Here is a 21,898-nt window from a genome sequence, read left to right on the forward strand (position 1 = left end):
TTCTGAATAAAATATTTGCTTTCTTTTATAATACATAAGTGATTTCTTTCTTTTTTGTTTGTTTCGTAATAACGCAAGAAGTGTTAAAACTAAAGTATTTTTTAAAAAATAAATATATGGTTTCGTTTTTCATGTTTTGACTCCGTGACTCTGTGATCAAGTTTATTAAAAAAAAAAGTAATTAAAAAAATATTATGGGGGTGCGTAGTCGTCTTTAAAAAGAATATCTCTTTCAAGAACGACCATAAAATGTGTTTTCAATCGATATTTATTCAATAATGGACCAGTTTTCCTATCTTGCAGAAACGCACGAGTTTTCCGACTACAAGGTTTCCGAGTACGAGTTTTCCGGACGTTATTATTTCCGCATGGGTAACATATCTCGAATCATGGAGAATGGAACGTTTCGGCTTGACCGATTTGGTTCAACCACGGCTACGGTGGTGGTGGCTTAGCTGATTCGATGGAGGGACAATTTGGCGTTGACCACGCCGATCATATTTTATATGATTTTATAACTTAAAAAAAAAAAAGAAAAACAATATGAAAATATATAACTTTAACAGTTTTTAAGAAAAATCATGTTTTTGCAAAAATCTTTGTGCTTAATTTTTTAAGAACGAAAAACTTTAAAATATTTTAAGTTTTATTTTCAATAAAGGAAAACAATATGAAAATATCTCGTTGTTGCTGACTGAGTGTTGTTTGTTTTTGTGTTGTGTTTTAAATAAGCGCGTTTATTTTTAAGTTTTTTTTTTAATTAAATTAATTTTTTTATTTTAATAATTTTATTTCAATTTTATTCCAAGAGAAATACCTTCTTTTACTGGATTAATTTTAAATATATATATATATATATATATATATATATATATATATATATATATATATATATATATATATATATATATGATTTTAAAATTCAAATGACCTTGTAACCGGTGTTGTAACCCAACATCCGGTTTAGGACATCCGGTTGCACATGCGTTCATAAACATAAACCCATAACAGTGTAAACAAATAAATACAAATCGCTGGACCGGTTTCGTTCGAACAAACGGAGTCCTTAGAAAAACGAATATCTTAAATTTATTGAATAAAAAACTTCAAGATATGGAAAGCAAACGCAAAACGTGATTACAAATAATACGTATAATCATCAACCTGTTTCATGTATATGATATATATTATACTAAATTATCAATGCGACAATAAAACGTATTGTTTTACTGTGTACGTTTTCAGCGTCCCAATTTTTTTCGCGTTTAAATTATCCAAATAAACAATTGTTAATACTTTCTGCCTTTTTTTTTTACTTCATTCATTTCCGTATTACGTTTAAGTTGTTTGAACGCAAATAAATCTACTTTAACCCGTTGAAAACTATAAGAGCATTTTACAACGGCGATTTACTCACCACTTTCCTTTTTTTTTTTAAATTTATTCTCCATTTTTTAATACAATTTTCTTAAAAACATTCATACATTTTCTTCTACACTTCCAACATAAATAAATAACCCCGAAAATATGTTTTCTTAAATTGCGTTACAAATAAATAATCAACGCGACAATAAAACGTATTGTTTTACTGTGTACGTTTTCAGCGTCTCAATTGTTTTTTTTCGCGTTTAAGTTAATATCCATCAAAATTTGAATTTAACTATAATAAGTATTATGGTATCTGTTCAGTGCACATTTACCTATAAGTATGGCCAACCACTTATAATTCAGTAACTGTAAATTTATTTTAAAAAAATAATCAATTATAATAAACAGAACGAATCATAGAAATCTATCTATATTCTTTTTTCATTTTAATATACTTGCATAGAAATGTTTCGTTTTGTCACACAAAAAACATTTTCTTTACGTCACAAGTGTCACGCTCATACATTAATTCCATAGATAATATAATATACTGACCCAACGGGTCAAGAGTAGTCTAATATATATAAAATCTTTGACTATAACGACGAACCGATAATTTGACACCGAATCGGCCATAGTGTACCAAACCCCGAATCACATGAGCAAAAAATTTGAAAACGAAAAAAGAAGCTGATTTGTTAATGAATTCTGATAACTTAAAAGAATGCAGAAGAGAACGATGAGTTACAATTCGTTACAACGGAAGTTTTGTTTATATCTTATGCAATTATTATATATGATTATTATAATGTGTGCAATAACAACAATATGCAAATACATGGATCGACTGAAGGGGTAAATGTGACTATTGGAATACCCTGGCCAAATCACCACCAAAAAATTCGCCCGTGTCCATCAAACTTAAACACACAAAACTTAAACGAAACGAACTTTATTTTTTATTATTACCAGAAAAGATGTATTTCTTCTGTTATTATTTAAGTAAAAACGAATTACTATTCCGTTATCTTGCTTGCTAAAATGAAATAAAATTGTTTATTCTTTTATTTATTTTTCATGTGTACTTATTTCATCCTGTTATTATTTTAGTAAGAACGAATTACTATTTCGTTTTCTTTCTTAAACATAACATTTTTCGACCGATTTTCTTTTTGTTAACGAATTACCTCATCGCCTCTTTTCGATTGACTAGCCTTAGCTACGTCACTTCCGGTTTGGCGATGGGCACAACAGCAAATATGTCACTTTTTTTTTTTGCTCAACACACACCTCCAAACACGCCGGGCACCCAGGCTAGTTCAATATATAAAAGAAGTTTAAAGTCAATTCACTGTAAATAGTAATTGTGTAAAATGAGTTGTGCAGGAGTGAAATGTTCGTCCTTTATTCGCTTCCGTTCCGGTTATGTATTTAATTCTTGTCCAAAATTCAAATAGTTCCTATTTACAATGCCTCCCCACGGGACAGAGTTAGACACCAGGGTCGTTTTTTAACGTGGAGAAAAGAAATAAAAATTAAAAATTGTCTCAGTCGTGAAGGACTTCTCCTCCACTGGCAGAGAACAAGAAATTGAAGTACAGCATCCGAGGAACAGATACTACACTTTGATCCCGGTCCAAACGCCAGGGTTTCCATGAATTATTTCACTCAATTATTTATTTATATATATTTTTATTTAAAACTTCTTTTAATTATTGAATTTTAAGTAAAAAAAAAAAAAAACCCTAAATAGGAGTGTTGGAATAATTCATCGGAAAAGGTATTAGAATTGGAACATTTGTGCCGATTTCCGATGCCAAAAACGATTCTTTTAATCGTCTTTTATATTTGATTTTGTTTAAAGCAAAATCTTCCACTGCTGGTAATAATGATAAAATAATAAATATAAAGTAAACCAGTAAAATTAAAATTAACAGATCATCGTCCACAAATGTATTTTTACGTTTAGGAAAATACCTACACATTTAACACGTGTTAAAATCATATTATTGTGCCTAATCGGGACAAAATAACAACTATATAGTTAAATATTTACAGATCTATAAAGAATCGGAATCGGTAATTGTATCGGAATCAAAAATTTAGTACAGATTTGGTAATTGTATTGGAACCAGAAAAAAAAAAAAAATTGGAATCGTCTCATGGCTAGTAAATAGGTCATAAACGGGCACAATAAACAGTTTTTTTTTTTTAAATAATTTCCCAACGGTTTTTCCTTTAAAATAATTTATGTCGGTATTAATGCTTGTTGAATTGCTTTCAATATCTGTACAACTGTTCATGTGACAACAGTTTTTATTCCGTTTAGTTTTAGTTTTCTCCGGTTTTCTCAGCATTTTCTTTCTGTGTGATGAGAGCATCAAGCACAGCCATGGCTCCGATGAGTCCATCTCCATTCATTGCACAGCATCCTTGTACAAACCAACGATGTTCATGGAGAATCTCCCGAAGGCAAAGATGGTCAGAAAGAACCGATGAAGACATTGAACCTGTTTGGGAAAAGAAGAAGAAAAAAAGTAAAAATTTAACAAAAAAAAAAAAAAAAAAATCTTAAGGTAGAAAACTCCCATTATATTCTTCAATTTAAAACGAGATATTCTGCTTTCTGATTTTTATTTTTAGGTGACCATAACATTTGCTGCTATTCATTCAGTGATTGAATTCGCTGGTCGATTTTAGCACGCACAGAAGAAAACGGGTCGCCAGATCAACGAGTATGCGCTCAAATGTCATTTCAACCTAAATAGCCAGAAGCAGACATGACGTCACATGATCTAAAGAGAGAGTGAGCGAGAGAAAAAAACAAATTTATTAGAAGTTTGGGAGTAAATAGCATGTGTAAAGAATAACTTCAAGATCGATTGGAAATTAAGGGGCTCCTCCGCCGCTAATAAGGTGAAGTTTACAAAGCATGCAATGTTTTTAGGTCCCCGAAATTTAAAGTCTTTTGGGATTCTTCAAGAATGAAATTTTATTTTGATCCCGAAACTTGAAATATTTTGGGATTCCTCTGAAATAGATATATTTGAAAAACCATCGAAGCTTGATATACGTTAACGGAACCTTAAAATAGGATGTTTTGCTCAGTACTGAAGTATTAAATATTTAATAAAATATCAACCTTCCATATTTTAGGTGAACTTGAAACACTTCAATATCTTAGGTAAACTCGAAACACTTCAATATCTTAGGTTAACTGGAAACACTTAAATATTTTAGGGAACAATGAGCAGCGAAGCATATATATATATATATATATATATATATATATATATATATATAATATATTTCAAGAATTAATGCTACTTTTGTTAGTTTTATTTTTTTGATAATAAATGAATCACTTAATATTTAGTTGATGTCAAATCAGCCATTTATAATTTTGTTGGCATTCAAATTGTCATTTAAGACTAATTGGGTTATATGCAACTTTTTAAACATTAAATAAATCATTTGTAATTTTCTCTACGTTAAATCTGCCATTTGCATTTTCTAGTATTAAATAAACATTTTGCATTTCTGTTAGTGTTGAATAGAGCCATTTTGCATTATTGTTAGCGTTAAATCAGCCATTTGCATTGTTGTTAGCGTTAAATCAGTCATTTGCATTGTTGTTAGCGTTAAATCAGCCATTTGCATTGTAGTTAGCGTAAAATCAGCCATTTTCATTTCTGTTAGCGTTAAATCAGCCATTTGCATTTCTGTTAGCGTTAAATCAGCCATTTGCATTGCTGTTAGCGTTAAAGCAGCCATTTGCATTGCTGTTAGCGTTAAATAAGCCATTTGCATTTCTGTTAGCTTAAGTAAATAAGCTAACAGCATTTGCTAACAGCATTTGCATTGCTGTTAGCGTTAAATAAGCCATTTGCATTTCTGTTAGCTTAACGCATTGTTGTTAGCGTTAAATCAGCCATTTGCATTGTAGTTAGCGTAAAATCAGCCATTTTCATTTCTGTTAGCGTTAAATCAGCCATTTGCATTTCTGTTAGCGTTAAATCAGCCATTTGCATTGCTGTTAGCGTTAAATCAGCCATTTGTGTTGTTGTTAGCGTTAAATAAGCCATTTGCATTTCTGTTAGCGTTAAATCAGCCATTTGCATTGTTGTTAGCGTTAAATCAGTCATTTGCATTGTTGTTAGCGTTAAATCAGCCATTTGCATTCTTATCAGCGTTAAATAAACCATTTGTATTCTTATTAGCGTTAAATAAACCATTTGTATTCTTGTTAGCGTTAAATAAATTATTTGGATTCTTCCTAATGCTAAATCTGCCGTTAGGGTTAAAATAATGAGGGTATTGAATACGTACCTGGAATGTCTTGCTTGTTGGCTAAAATCACCACGGGGATATTTTTCATTTGTGGATGTTTCAGAATGCTGATCAGTTCACATCGGTTTTCGCTGAGACGAACTCGGTCGCTGCTGTCGACGACATAAATCAAACCTACGTTTAAAAATAACGCATTTTGTCAATATTTTAATTGATAAGTTATAGATATAGAGCTCTGATTGGTTGAAAAAAAATCAAGTAATAAAGAGGGAGTTGTTTAAAAGATATATTTCTTCAAGACTTTCGGTAGGCGGCATATCTCACTTCATATTATTTACCTCTCCTACAAGGGGATTAGACACGATATCAGGTAAGGTTTTGAAAAGCAAGCGCAATAGCATAAGCGCACTCTCGCTTACAAAATATGCCTGAGCAGCCTCATCAGCATTCTTCAGTAGAGACACCTCAGATGATTATCAATAAACTAACCTCTTCACAGAGAGAGGACAAAGTCTGGGAAAGTGACTTCGTAGGACAGAACAGAACAGCAATCTGAGAGAAACAGGGCTGTTGTCAAACTGATTTGATTTACACCCCGTCACTGTGAAACTGTTTGAACTTTCAGCAACCTGCACGAAGTGGTGTAGATTGCTGAAAAAATATACGGTATTTTTTACGGCCTGCACCAGCGTCGTATTAGCACCTTCAACCATCCCATGTTAAGAACGGCTTTCGGAATAAACACCCTCCCCAATCTCCCCATGTTAAGAATGGCTTTCGAGGTTGGGGGTTATTCCGAAAGCCGTTATTAACATGGGGAGGTTGGGGTGTTTATAATGCGCTAGGGCGTATCGTAAAAATTTACCAAATATACATTATTTATTATTCATAGAAGGGCTTTGTTTTCCTTTTATTTGATTTTTTTATTTAAAAAATATTATAGGAATTGGTCTCACGATTCGTGTTAAGATTAGCTCTCCTATGTACACGCGCTTCCGCTGTTAAGAGGGCAATATCAAGTGTCACTTTTGCATTAGCCTTATTTGGCAATATCTAAATCTCCCAACGGGCAGGAAAACATACGAAAACAAACAAACAAATAAACAAACAAACAAACAAACAAAAAAAAAAAAACAAACAAACAAAGGAAAACGAATATATTGTCTAAGTGTGTGTCCGGGTTCATCACTTAAACATTATCACTTTTGCGACCATTTAGTTGAAAATAGACGTACGTAAATATATTTCCTTGGTGAACTCAAAAGCCGGAACTTTGACGCAGCAACCACGTACGAAGAAAAAAGTGTTATAAAATATTTTTGTAAATAAGTATATTAGCTTTATCTAAGTTTAGAGAGCAATTGCTAGTCTCCCAACTCTATAGTTTTAAATAGTAACTATCTCGGTACTTAAAAATACTTATTTTGAAATAAGTATTTATTTTGAAATAAGTATTTATTTTTGAACGGATGAAATAGATTTGTCGGGGTTGTTTTAAACCCCGACACATCTAGGGCAAATGGAAATTTTTTCATTCTGTTTTACAACGAACGCTGTTCATGAGATTATTATCTAATAAACAACTTGTTATCGGTGACACTAGGGGAAGGAGGAGTAGATATTATGATGCGATTGAAAATGACTGCAAATTTAACTTTGGAAATCTTAGTTGGGAGAAACAGCTTATACGTGGAAAATGTCATCAATTTTGAAAATAAACGAAATGAGTACATATTTTCTAGAAATACGCACAAGAACTTGGTCTAGGTGGCGAACAGATTAGTATATAAAGCGATTATAGTGTGGGAAATGAACTTCATATATATATATATATATATATATATATATATATATATATATATATATATATATATATGTATATATATTAGAACAGTAATCTACGGCCGTGCATGTTTCGAGGTTGTTACCTCTCATCAGCATAGCTCGACTGTGTCTGTTTAGGAATCGAACCCTGGATCGCGTGTATTATAGTTCGGCGCGTTTAACCGTTACACAACGAAATCCTAAACGAATTTACTGTTTATATATATATATATATATATATATATATATATATATATATATATATATATATATATATATATATATATATATATATATATATATATATATATATATATATATATATATATATACATATATATACATATATATATATATATATATATATATATATATATATATATATGCATAATATATATGTATATATATATATATATAACGAAACCTTTAGATACGAAATCAATTGGTTCCGGCTTGGCTTTCGTATCTTGAAATGTGTTTTCACGTAAATTGTCTAATCCGTTCCAAACCCTATGAAAACACTCATTAAGTTTTATAATACACGTAAAACCAGAATGAAATAAAAATAAATAATAGCTAACCTAATTAAACGTCACTTAGTACCTTCACTTGTTATTTATGTTTTATACTTGTCTTTCACATCTAAATATAAAATGCTATTTAATAATAATAATAATAATAATAATAATAATAATAATAATAATAATAATAATAATAATAAAACAATTGACAAATATGACATATTTCTTTTAATGGTTAGTTTCATCATTACTCATCACGACCTCAATGAAATCTATGGGCACGCATGCGCACGAAAGAAGAATGATTCAAAGTGAAATGGATTATTTATTTTCTCAAAAATAAATAAATAAATAAATAAAAACCCAGCTAATTTGCGATTTCCAAGAAAAATAATATCAACCTTCTCCACCCGTCGCAAAAAATTTCAGAGGTTGTACGATCAAAATTAAAATAGAACAACTTTATTCGTTCTGTATTCTTCAAATGTAGAAAAAATTGTAATGCGTACGTAATTTTTCAATTTTTAAAATAACCTTAATAGATAAATAGACAAAATAAATTCAAGTCCAAGAACAAAATGTTTTCCAGATGAAAATCAACACAAATATTTCCAGAAAATTACTAATTTAAAAAAAAAAATCGAATAAAAACCCGCTTTTAAAAAGATTTTCGAAGAATTAAGTGTCTAAAATAGTTTTTCTGCCACTCGTATCTTTCCTGAAATACTGAAAAGGCAGGGACAAACAAAATCTTCGCATCACGTTTCGTTAGCTGAATATTTCGTAAGCAGAATATTTCGTATGTAGAGATTCCACTGAATATATATCATTCAAACACGGTAGTGTTTGAATATATGGTTAAGTGGCAGTTTTAGTCATTTAGTCATTTAGAACTGCTTTAAAGCTTCACCGCTCACTCATTTTTCAACCAAATTTCAAACAATTATTACAGTTTATAGATCATCTTCTCAGCTATAATGAAAAAAAAAAAAAATTCAATTTTCGTTCAATAACACAAAAGTTATGATGAATTTACTGGTGTTCAAAATTGTAAAAAAAAAACAATAGGAGGTGAGCAACGTTTTTTATTGTTTCCATAGCAACCACGTCAATTCAGCGACTACTGTTGCTACCAATTCACTGCTCTCGCGAAAAGAGAAGTAACAAGTGAAACAGACATAATGTAAGGGAGATAATTGGGGGATTTTATTGAAAGCAGACGAGTGCCGTACATTGTTATTATATATGTGTATGCTATGTTTATGGGACAAAAAAAAAAGACAGAAATTAAAAAAAAGGACAAATGAATTTAATGGAAGCCTTGAAAAATTATGGATTACAATAAAAAAATGCGAGCATGAAAAGTAATATGGTTAAGTAAAGGACTAGTTGTTAAAACTGAAAAAAAAGATAAAAAATATATTAAAAAATATAATAAATTTATAATTTAAAATATTGCAGCATTAAGTATTTTTTAAAATTCAATTTATAACATTCTTAATGCTGCATTATTTTAATTTGTGCATTTATTATATTTTTACTAGAACATCTTGTCTTTTTCTTTTCCAGTTTTAACAACTATTCCTTTACTTTTCCATGTTTAAACTTAATTATATTACTTTTTTCTATTGCAATATATATATATATATATATATATATATATATATATATATATATATATATATATGCATATATATATATATATAAAATTATAAAACTCAAATGACCTTGTAACGATATATGCAACCCACTTTCCGGTTTACAACATCCGGTTGCGCGTGCGCGCATGACCTGCGCACTGAAATATTAACATTATTGTTTAACATGGGAAGAGTGGGGTTTAAAATAACTTAAACGTAATACAGAAATGAACGATGTAAAAAAAAGCAGACAGTATTTACAATTGTTTATTTGGATAACTTAAACGCGAAAAAACAAAACAAACAAAAGAACAATTGGGACGCTGAAATATTAACGTTATTATTTCGAACTTATTATTCAACATGGGAAGAGTTGGGTTTAAAATAACTTAAACTTAATACAGAAATGAAAAAAAGCAGGTATATCAAAATTTGAATTTAACTATAATAAGTATTATGGTATCTGGTCAGTGCACATTTACCTATAAGTATGGCCAACCACTTATAATTCAGTAACTGTAATTTTTTTCTTTCAAAAATAATCAATTATAATAAACAGAACGACTCATAGAAATCTATCTTTTTCATTTTAATATACTTTCATAGAAATGTTTCTGTTATGTCAAAAAAACTATTTTCTTTACGTCACAAGTGTCACGCTCATGCATGAATTCCATAGCTAATATAATATACTGACCCAACGGGTCACGGGTAGTCTAGTCTTACATATATACCAATAAAATCAAAGTCAATATTAATTGACGCAGTTAATAAAGCTTCATGATTATCGGTTTTCATAATCGAGCATGCGTATAATTCTTTTGCAAAGACAAGGCGACAAAATATAAAATAAAAACATCATATTGTGTATTTCATTACGTGTTACAATTGTTTTATAAACATTTGGACAAATTTAAACATTATATCATTTAAAAATTATTCCAAAATAGCTACTCTCTATATTCTAAAATATATTCGTCATATATATATATATATATATATATATATATATATATATATATATATATATATATATATATATATATGAATATATTAATAATCCCTATTGTAAGGGATCAAGGAGTTAGATTAACCTCGTTCGTATTCATATATCTATGACGAATGCATTTTGGTGTCAGAAGAGTAGCTATTATTGGAAATTTTTTTTAAATGAAATAATGTTTAAATTTGTCCAAATTGTTATGAAACAATTGTAACACATAAGAAAATACACCGTACGATGTTCTTATTTTATATTTTGTTGTCTTGATTTTTGCAAATATATATATATATATACTAGCAAAAGTACCCGTCGTTGACTGGGTTCAAAAACAGCCTACAGAAAATGAACTCTGATTTATGAAAGTATGATAGGTTATGAAAAGGAAGGGTTGTAAAGAGATAGCTTCGAATTTGGGGGTATCAAAACCAAAAGAAAAATATGATGAAAGTAAAAATAAAATAGATAAACCCCATAATTTATTATACCATACCTGTTCACACTGAAACACTTATCGCAATATTTTGTGGATCTATATTAAAAAACCTTGTTAAACTTTGTGACATATTTCCATTCTATGGAGGTCAGGTGCGAACGAACAGCCCCTAATTTTATTATACCATATTTCTTCAAACTGAAACATACTTATCAAAGTATACTTACGCAGATAGATATAAAAAGTCTTTATTAAAGTTTGTGCCTATTTCCATTCTATGGAGGCCAGGCGCGAACGCAGACCCCACAATTTTATTTTATCATCCCTATTCATGTTAAAACATACTTATCAAAGTATTCTTATGTATATCTATATCAAAAACACTTGTAAACGTTTTCTTTTAATTTTTCAATTTTTTATTTCCATACTTTGTGGACCAGGCGCGTACGCAGACCCCACAATTTTAACAATTTTAATAATCATCATTATGCCAGATCAAACATACCCATTCCTGTGTCTCGATACATCTTCTATCATTATATGTAATCAGTTTTCTATAATAGTCAACCATATAGGAGCCTATTCGTGACCACACACACAGACGTTCAGCTTTATATTATAGAATATATATATATATATATATATATATATATATATATATATATATATATATATGTATATATATAACTACTTCATTTACTCACATAAAATTGATATACGAAAGTATAGATTTATGCGTAAACTTTAAGTATTTACTTCAAAAGTGCTCAATACGTAGGTAGAGCTAGTTAGTAATTTATAAAATATATATGGCGATTAATCACCATATACATTTTATAAATTACTATATATATATATATATATATATATATATATATATATATATATATGAAGTCCACTTTTCCGTTTGAGAACATATATGCATATTTAACATGTGTAATCAGGGAAAATAGTAACTTTATAGTTAAATATTTAAAGATTTATAAATGGTCAGAATCGGAATCGGTAATTGTATCGGAATCGGGAATTTATTACCGAATCGGTAATTGTGTTGGAATCGTGAAAAAAAAAACAAACAAACAAAAAAAAAAAAAACACACACACACACACACACACGAATGGCCCAAGCGAAAAATATTGTTGAAAAATCTTGTATACAATTATGCCTCCGTTCAATCTCAAGAGACAATGAATAAAAGTAGCTGCGCGTGTAACTGGGAGGCAAGGGTTGCGCAATTTCAACCACAACTCTCCATAATCGGTACTGCATTAGTCCAGTGTTAGATGAGTGGAAACAATGCCGAGATAAGTAGAGAGCAAATATAGCATCCGGAATTCACAAATGGTCACCCTTTTTAGTACTGACCAGGCTCAACGTTGCTTAACTTCTGTGATCTAACGGTAACCTGTGTGTCAACGTGAATTATGCCGTATTGGATTACAAAACATTTTTTTAAATTACATTTTCACCACAAACAAGGCATATTGCCACTTTGATGTAAGGGGCTACAATCAGGGACCTAAGTTCCAGGGGTACTATGTAGAGAGTTTAGCAGCAAGGTGTCACATTATGCTTGAACTTCTGCATGTCAGTACAGTTGGGGAAGCAGGAAACCGGAAGAGAATATCAATGTCCTGCCGTTCTGGGGAAGAAGCTATTAGAGTAAAAGGATTTCTTACATCTAAGGATCTCAACCGTGTAGGGGTGGAACTTTGCTGCTTGTCGGGTTTGTCGGGGGTATTTTCGCCGAGGGGGTACAAGTGCTTGTAGTTCGTCAGAGCATCCACCATTAAAGTACTTGTAAAACAGGCAGAGGGATGCAACATTTCGTCGGTGGGACAGGGGCTGAAGCTTACATGACAATTCAGGACCTATCAGGTTGGCGACTCTCTTTTGGACCCTGTCTAGGAGTAAGAGACTAGTAACAGACGCACCAGCCCAAATGTGACAGCAGTACTCCATACATGGGCGAATGGTGGCTTTGTAGAAGTACAGGAAACATTAAGAAGTTTATCAAACCAATGATAAATTATATTTACATCTAAATGTAGATGAAAACTCATCACTCCCACCCCACACACGCACAAAGAAATAATAAAATTCTTCGTTTTAAAGTTGATTAATTTTAGAATCAGAATCTGGAAGTGTATTGGAAAGAAAATGGGATTCAGAATAAAATCGGTAATTGTATCGGAATCTGGAAATATATAGGAATCGTCTTATTAATTTTAAAATGAAACACGTATGTTAGATGTTTAAAAGCTAAATTACAACGCAAACAGTTTGGAAAACAAACATTTATCTGAGGGCACATTAATTCACTGGTAGAGATGCACCCCCAGTCTTCCTTAAGACATGTATCTAGGAGAAGGAAACTCTTATGTCAAAACTTGCGGTTTACTGTATACTCTGACCCGTGGCAGTCGTCTGTGCCGACAAAAGTTAGCAGTAATACCAAAAAGTATGGATGGTTCTACACAAAGCCTTCACCACTATAAAGACAAATCATATGTGTGGATTTCTGAGCAACGTAGTTGTTGTGGCTGAAGCTTATGCGTCGAAATCGACCGGAGAGTCCATCATATATATAGGAAATTAAACGCTTGTGATTCAAAATATAAAAGTCTTAATTGTGTACTGATTAACAAATTAAAGAAAGTAAGAAATAGGTGACATGTTTAAATTTTAAAGTATTGATCCCGGGCAATGCCGGGTTTTCATGCTAATATTATACGAATAAATATATCAATCAATCTCTCACCTTGGCAATTCTCGTAGTAGTAAGCCCAGACGGATCGTATCTTTTTCTGTCCTCCAATATCCCAAATCATGAAGCTGTTGCCTTCAATAACGATTTTTTCCACGTTAAAGCCAAGCGTCGGCACCGTCTGAATCGGCTGACCCGTCTTCATTCGATACAACATCGTCGTTTTACCTTAAAAAGAAACAAACATATAATGCACGGTAGACATCCAAGGATTTCGGGATTTATGGAGATTCGTGAGTCGAATGCTTGGCAAGCAGCACAAACTTTTTTTTCAAACAACGTATCGCGTATTTTTTTCTTGATTGATAAGAGTCAATGTTTATTTCCGTTTTGGTTTATTTTTATTTTTTCAGTTTTTTAGGGGGGGGGGGTAACAAAAAAATTTCAAATATAAGATGGAGGCCAACAATTTATTATTTTTTATTAATTTAAATATTAATTAAGTTAAATATTTATTATTTTTTATACTCACTCGTGCTCATACAAATCATTGTTACTGACAACAACCAGGATGACAAGAAGTCTACCAAGATTCCTAGTACACTTCACCCTTTCTGATAACATTTGCAAATGAATTTGCATTATCGCAACAACCGTTTGCTATTGACCATTATTAATTTTGTGTTTTCAGCGTGTTCAGATCTGGCAGAGTGATATTAAATCTGGTATAAATCTACGAGAGGTTGGATTTGAATTTTTTTCTTTCCTTTATTAAACCATGGTCATAAAACCGTTAGCAGAGACTATTAAGCTAATTAAAACATAAAACCGTTGGCAGAGACTATTAAGCTAATTAAAACATAAAACCGTTGGCAGAGACTATTAAGCTAATTAGGAAATGTATAAAACTTAGGAATATCATGATAGTTAACCAATACAGAACTCTGAAAGTGTAACAACGATACATGTTCATTCACACAACTTTGAGGCAGCACGTTGACAACTGCAGAGCACAATGCGAAAGGAGATCTCCGGCACATCTCTGAGCAAACTTATACTCCAGAGGGAACAGGGTCACTGCAGAGAATATGTAGTATATATTTGATGGCACAACATGTAGACGCTCAAGAGAACCAGAGAATACCTTGCCGGCGAACACTGGGAACTCGTATTGCAAGTGGGAACGAATCATTGCTTTGTGAAGCCTAGTTAGCAAATGCCATTCATGAGGAATTTGGTAGGTCAGGAGACACAACATGACTATAACAAAAATTAATTTTGTCACATGTCTTTAATTTCATATTTTTCTGAGAACCACACTAGAGCTATTATGGCGACCTTTTTTTATATTTGAGATAACCGTCTACTCTGGATCTCTATGAGCCCGACTCTTATTGAATGAAAAATGGTTCGGTTTGAGGAGGAGTAGGAGGAAGAGGTGTAGTAGTAGTAGGAGGAGGAGGAGGAATGGGGAGGAGGAGGAGGAGGAGGAGGAGGAGGGGAGAGAAGAAGGAGGGGGAGGGGCTTACTGCTGTTTGCTGAAAGTGCCTCTATGGCAGAATGATGACTGGCACATTCTCAGTTATTTTTGTAATATTTCAAAGTGCCCCCTTCCTATTAAACTATTTTGCTGTAGTGTGTAGCAGGTAAACACCCCTTAAGTTGTTTTCTGCGTTCAACACGGCAACCTTTCGCATTCGGGATAATGGTTTATTTGACATATTACTTTTCTACATAAAACATCCCTATTTACTTGCTTTCTAACGAAGTTTACTCTTCGACGTTCAAAACGAAAATGCTTAAGATCGTTTCTGCGCATATGGCTCAACGCATGCACTTGTCTAAATGAATCAAAACAAATAAAATATTTTAAGCCAATCAGATGCATTTCTCTGAATTTATCAATTTTGCCGCTTTGATCCAACTTTAATTTATAAAAATCCAGAATATTACTTCACAAAAGAATTTAAGCGAAATTCCACGACAGAGCTAACATCTACTTTACACCAACCTCCCTCTGTTTTCTATCGGTTGATGGGAAAGCAGAAATCATACATTTACCAACTTACGAACGCACACATACACAGTCATAAACATACGCATTTTTATATTAACACACATACACACAACACACTCATCCTTTTACAATGTCGTCTGCTAAAAAAAATGTATAAATTTATTCATTTTACGTTTCTGAATTTTTTAGATGAAGATTGGTTATTCGTATTATTTGGATTCTTACAACTACTGTTCTCTTCTTGAGTGTGATTTTCACAACGTTCTGATCGATGTAACCTCTGACCTTCTTCTGTCGAACTCGGGAATGTTTCTGTCGAACTCGGAACCCTTTATTTACTTCACGGGTAGCATGCTCTTGTTCCGTCAGCCATGACTAGATAGAGGTCCTAAGAAATTGCATTTTTCAGTCGCTCACGCCGAGAATTGAACCTTCAAGAGAATATCAATTTTACAATTGAATTTTTCCAAGTACTCTAAGCACTACGCCATGGGTCTTTTCGGACAATTCTAGTACGAATTTTAGGAGCCTTAACCCTATTGTTTTTATTTCTAATTGTAAACGTTACTATTTATTACTAATTGTTATTAGTATATATTAGTGTATATATATATAATTGTTATTAGTATATATTAGTGTATATATATATATATATATATATATATATATATATATATATATATATATATATATTGTTAGATTGAATTATTGTTATATTAATAAGTAAAAACAACGACGGAACAATGTTACCCCCGTGAAGTAAATACAGGGTTAGGTTCAAATTCCCAAGTTCGATAGAAGCATTCCCGACACACGTGAAGAAGGTCGGTGGTTGCATCGACCGAAATGTTGTGCTATTTATTTCGATACTCCTAACATTTCTCACTAAACTAAATGAACATTAATTTTTTAAAAAACTTTTAATCAAATGTAATTTAATGAGGAAGTTTTACTTACGATTTGGAAACTTGTGGCTAAGTCACAACACTTAAATTATTGCCACAGACTTCCTTAATATCTCGGCTAAAAACTCACGTTCTGCAATAACGTATCTCACAATATTAACATTGTTTTTCTATCGATGTAAACCGCCATTTTAAGTATAAAATGTATCTTTTGTGAATTTATGCATTTACCTCATTATTTTAACATCTCTATCGCCCTCTCACATTTGAATAAGATCTAAAATAAATTTTCATTAAAAACGTTTCTCTAAAACTAGCTTTCTCTAAAAAATCTTTTAAAAAATACCTAAACTTGAACCCTAAAATAGACCCTTTAAAGATATACGCTTTTTTAAAAGTGGTTCATCATTATTACAATAGTGTCTTCAACAACTTCCGTAAACGTTTGCCGGAAACGTTTGGTCCATCTATTTTACGGTATATCAACCCTTGCGAAGTTATTTAATGTCAACTCAGTAATTTTATGAAAAAATAAATTATGCGTTCTAAGTATCTTTAAGAGAAAGTGGCAGTGGCTAACTGGTTAACGACTCAGACTGACAACCTGGGTGTGACAAGTTCGAATCCAGTTCGTTCCTCCAAAAATCTTTCGATTAGAACCGTCGCGTGGTCTCTCTCTCTCTCTCTCTCTCTCTCTCTCTCTCTCTCTGTAAGTACCCACCGTCTTTCTAGTAAGACTAGAAAGATGCCAGGGAAACTAATGTCAACAACAGAATCATCTGATTCATACGAAATGAATACCTACAAAAACAGAGTAGCCCAAATCAAATATCACTTACTCGTGCAATTGTTAATAAAATTTACAATTTAATCTGCAACCCAATCATATTTGGCACAAATAAACTTGAGTCTACAGTGCTCTATGGACAAATATATTTTTAGTTGACCTTTGACAACTAAATATTGTCGTTTACTAGCCAAATAGAAAAGTTACTAGCCAAACTCACATGAGTTTTAGAATATGACATCTTCGTTCTGTAACGAGTATGTATATCATTTCTAAATACACAAGAAATTATATGTTGATACTTGAAGATATAAACATTCTGATTTCTTCAGATGTTTTTTAAACAGCCTTCATTAAAAAAAAAAACTTGGATTTTTTAAATAATTTAACTTTGTTCGTTTTATTAAAAAAAAAGTTGAAAAGATACTTTTCACTCAATAGTGAGTTTTTGAAGATTGTCAGTGAGAGAAATGCAATCGCCAAAAGATGAGCGTTTCATTATTTCTAGTCGCCATTTTGAAAAATATACTCGCAAATGTGACCGTTTCACTCGCAATGTACAGCCCTGGTCTATGCCTGACTTGCCACCATGTTTTTATCAGGAATATCCAACATATTTTGTCTTATCACCATTCAATAATATTTAGGGCCACTGTGATGATCGTCTCATCAGTAAGTAACGTTAATATGAATGGGTTTTATATTGACCGGACCATAAGTTCCATTTCAGTTTTTTTTTTTTTTATTTGTGGAGTTATTTCAAACATAATGTTTATGAAAACAATTCCTAGGCTATCTCCCAATTTAAGAGGGCCATTACATTCTAAATCAGGCCAGATTGTCTGCTCTATTTGATCTCCGGTTTCTAGCTGATCATTTGGTTGGATTAAGCGGACAAGAAAGCCATGGGAAAGAGCAGGGGGGGGGGCTTTTACGTTGTCTGAGAGGAAGATAATCATTAACCAGATCTTGCTTGTTACCGACGTCCCGTTTACGGAGTAGAAATCAGAAATCAAAAAGGACAGGCAATCTTGACACAAAGCAATTCCAAGAGAGACAGAGCGTATATAATTATATCGAGAATTTCATCCGTCGTATTCAGGTTCGCTTGAAATGTGAGGATGCACATAAGGCGGGGATCAAACAAAAACTGTTCGAAATTCACAAAGGAAACTTGGGGGACAAGAGGAAAGATAGACAAAAAGTTGTTTTTTAATCTGGACAAAATCCAGCTCCTCCAAAATGAACACTCTTGCTTAAGTAAAAATTGTCAGAATCTAAAAGGATCTATTCACCACTGACTGGTGATAGAATAGACACTACACTTCGAAGGCCAAGAAGTATTTTGGCGGAAGTTTATTTGTTATAAATATGGATTGAAGAAATTGGTAGATTTTATTCCCGATTGTTTTTTGAAGGAGAAGATAGCTTTAAATCATTTTGTATTATCGGCAACAAAAGTAAAAAGTGGTAAAAAAAACAAACAAATAAATTTTATCAAAGGAAAAATAAGTTACTCTTCTATATCATGGATATTTTTGTTTTTACTTATTTTAAAGTGTTTATTCAGTTTGAAATACAAGTAGTTCCCAGTTTTAAGTGAGAACAAGAAAACGTGTCCAACATGAGAAGGTCACATCTTTGGCGTCTCGATAATCGCTAAAAACATAAGTAAATACCGTATATTTCGGCGTGTAAGGAGAGGTTCAGAATTTGAGCAAATTTTCATAAATTTATCATATATCGGCTATATAACATGACTACTAAATCACGAAACCATGTTTGTTTAACCGAGGCTAGAGATTGCAACACCCGGTATCTTATTTAAAGATGATTTTTAACTTTCGTACATGCCGAAATGTACGGTAAATAAACCAAACAAACTCACCCAACAAATGTTACCGTGCTATTTTATTGGGTGAGTTTATACCATTTTTTTTTTTGTTTATAAAAAAATGATCACCCTGTATTATTTTTTCTATACACTAAGTTTAGTTAACACAAAATTAGGATACTTGGGTAGCTGAAAAGCAGAGACGTAAAAAGGAGTGGGGTGGTAGTTCCGGTCATTTCAGTTGGGGAAGGATCCAAATCATATTTAAACTTTTACAGCATTTCTAAGTACTACGACTTATGCATTCAGTCTTTGGGGCATATAACCAAGGAGTCGGTCCCGGGCATCATCAGACCTCTGCACGTCACCTTTCCGGACCATATCGATAAGAAAAATTTACAGAACAAAATGGCCGAACAGTACAGGCATTAAATAAAATAAACGTTTCATGTTTTTCCTGACTAAAGTTTAGGGTTTAATAATTCTTTTCAAATCCGTAAATTTATCAACTTTAAATTTTAATGTCAACGTAATCCTAACCCTAACCTTTTAGAGATGCGAGATGCACAATTATATATATATATATATATATATATATATATATATATATATATATATATATATATATATATATATATTTAAATAAGGGGATATATATAGGCATCCACATACAGTACTGTTTCGCTGTTTCACAGCTCGTCAGTGCGGCTAGACAGGCAACTGCCCGACCGCCTGTATGACAGTTAAGGCTCCTAACCATTGCGCTATCGGCGGCTGTTGCGCGACTCGTGAGTTTAACGATGTTTTGACATCGTCCGAAATACCTAAGCTCGATTTGTTTACACAAAGAGCATCGCTTTATACGCTAATGGTAATTCGTGTATCACTTCTCAATATGCTCAACTCATGATGAGGAGCATTATATATATATATATATATATATATATATATATATATATATATATATATATATATATATATATATATATATATATATACCAGTAACAAACAAAAATGTAGTACAGAAGAAAAACAAAACCACTTTTAAGATAACAACAATGGTAGAAAGTTTGACAGTGCCCGAGTGAGATAAAGAAAGGGTGAAAAGTTCTTTGAGCTGTCAAAGATCGGCCAGTAATTTCCTATAGGCGAAGATCGTCAATGCTGACCGGGGACAGCAAAGAGATAGATAGATAGATAGATAGATAGATAGATAGATATATAGATAGATAGATGCTGATCGACGGTGATTCCTAAAAGGACTGAAGGAAGTTCCTCATGAGCCACATGGAATCAACGCGCCTCGCAAGCTGATTGATGAGTGTGTGGCCAAATCGCTTAATAGGGACATTGGTTTGCGAGTGAAAATAAGTCTTTATTTTATTCAACTTAACATTAATCTTAACTTGGCTTTTTTTTGTTTAAATGCTTTTTCAAAATTGTAAACCTCTTCAACCATTCCCAGTTCGTTCTGTAAATGACAATCGGAAACAATCCGAGAAAAAGAAAGAAAATCAGAAATAACAAAACGAAGCGGCATTAATTCTAGTGGAGGGTGGGGTGAGCTAGCTTCCTTCGAAGGAAGAAGTTTCTAGAGTATATAAAATTCATAAGTAGTCTCCCCAGTCGTTTGTATATCCTGATCATGGGAGATGACGGCATAAGGTTTTGCACTTTCTGCAGGGAGGTGTCGACTTCTTCGTACACACAGCGCCTGGTCTTCGTGAATAGTCACCAATCTGGTACAGGCCAGGCTCAATATCGCACAACTTTGGTTATACAACGGAAACCGGTGTGTCAAGGTGATTATGACGTATCGGAAACATTCGGGTCGATGTGGGTCTCAAGTTATAGGAGAAACCAAATTAGATATTACATCTGCTGCAGTTACTGAGGATTGTAATCTCAAGAAGACCATAAAAAAGTTACTTACCTGCCGAGTCGAGACCGAGCAGTAAAATCCGTTTACACTTTTTTTTCTTGGCGAATCTGTTGCGCAAATAAGTGAAATATGAAGCCATTCGTCCCATTTTTCTTTTCTTGTTTCAAAAAGAGAAAACGAAAACCCTTATGAGGCACCAAGAGTTATGTACCTTGTCCTTGTTTAAATTCATGTATTTAAACAACAACCGTTGTTTCACTGTATCCACTCCTTGTCACACGGTGCGAATAAATAACCATATAACAAGACAGGCGGATGTTTCATCTTTTAAATACTGTGAAGCGACAGAAACCTCAAAAGCTGTCACGTGACAAACACCGACTTTCCGGACTTTCCACTCTTAAGTCTCTTACGTAAAAAATAAAAAATAAATAAATGCTTCGGAATTTTTTAGATGAGGATTGATTATTTCTATAATTTGGATTATTCGGATCACTAGAATGTTATTCGCACAATGTTTCGGCCGATGTGACATTTGGCCTTCTTCAGGTGAGTCGTGTTGAACTTGGGATTCTTTATGCCAAACTCGGGAATCTATACGGAATTTCAAATGGAAGTATTTGTTTAACTCACGAGAGTAGCTTGCGTTGCGACACGGGTCCCGTCAGCCAGGAACCCGTGGCGCA

General features: G+C 32.5%; 1 protein-coding gene across 1 annotated transcript; it reads right to left on the bottom strand.

The window, feature by feature from the left end:
- Positions 1-945: 945 nt before the first annotated feature.
- LOC145260610 (uncharacterized) lies at positions 946-21,527 on the bottom strand. Its single transcript, XM_080118907.1, has 4 exons — positions 21,264-21,527; positions 13,842-14,015; positions 5,698-5,832; positions 946-3,878 (listed from the first exon to the last, which is right to left on the bottom strand). The coding sequence occupies exons 1-4, from the start codon at positions 21,358-21,360 to the stop codon at positions 3,700-3,702; spliced, it is 585 nt and encodes a 194-aa protein (XP_079975033.1). The 5' UTR covers positions 21,361-21,527; the 3' UTR covers positions 946-3,699.
- Between the last annotated feature and the right edge of the window lie 371 nt (positions 21,528-21,898).

The sequence above is a fragment of the Euprymna scolopes genome, chromosome 36, assembly GCF_053919585.1.
Source record: "Euprymna scolopes isolate OS-2025 chromosome 36, ASM5391958v1, whole genome shotgun sequence".
Taxonomy (NCBI): Eukaryota; Metazoa; Mollusca; class Cephalopoda; order Sepiida; family Sepiolidae; genus Euprymna; species Euprymna scolopes.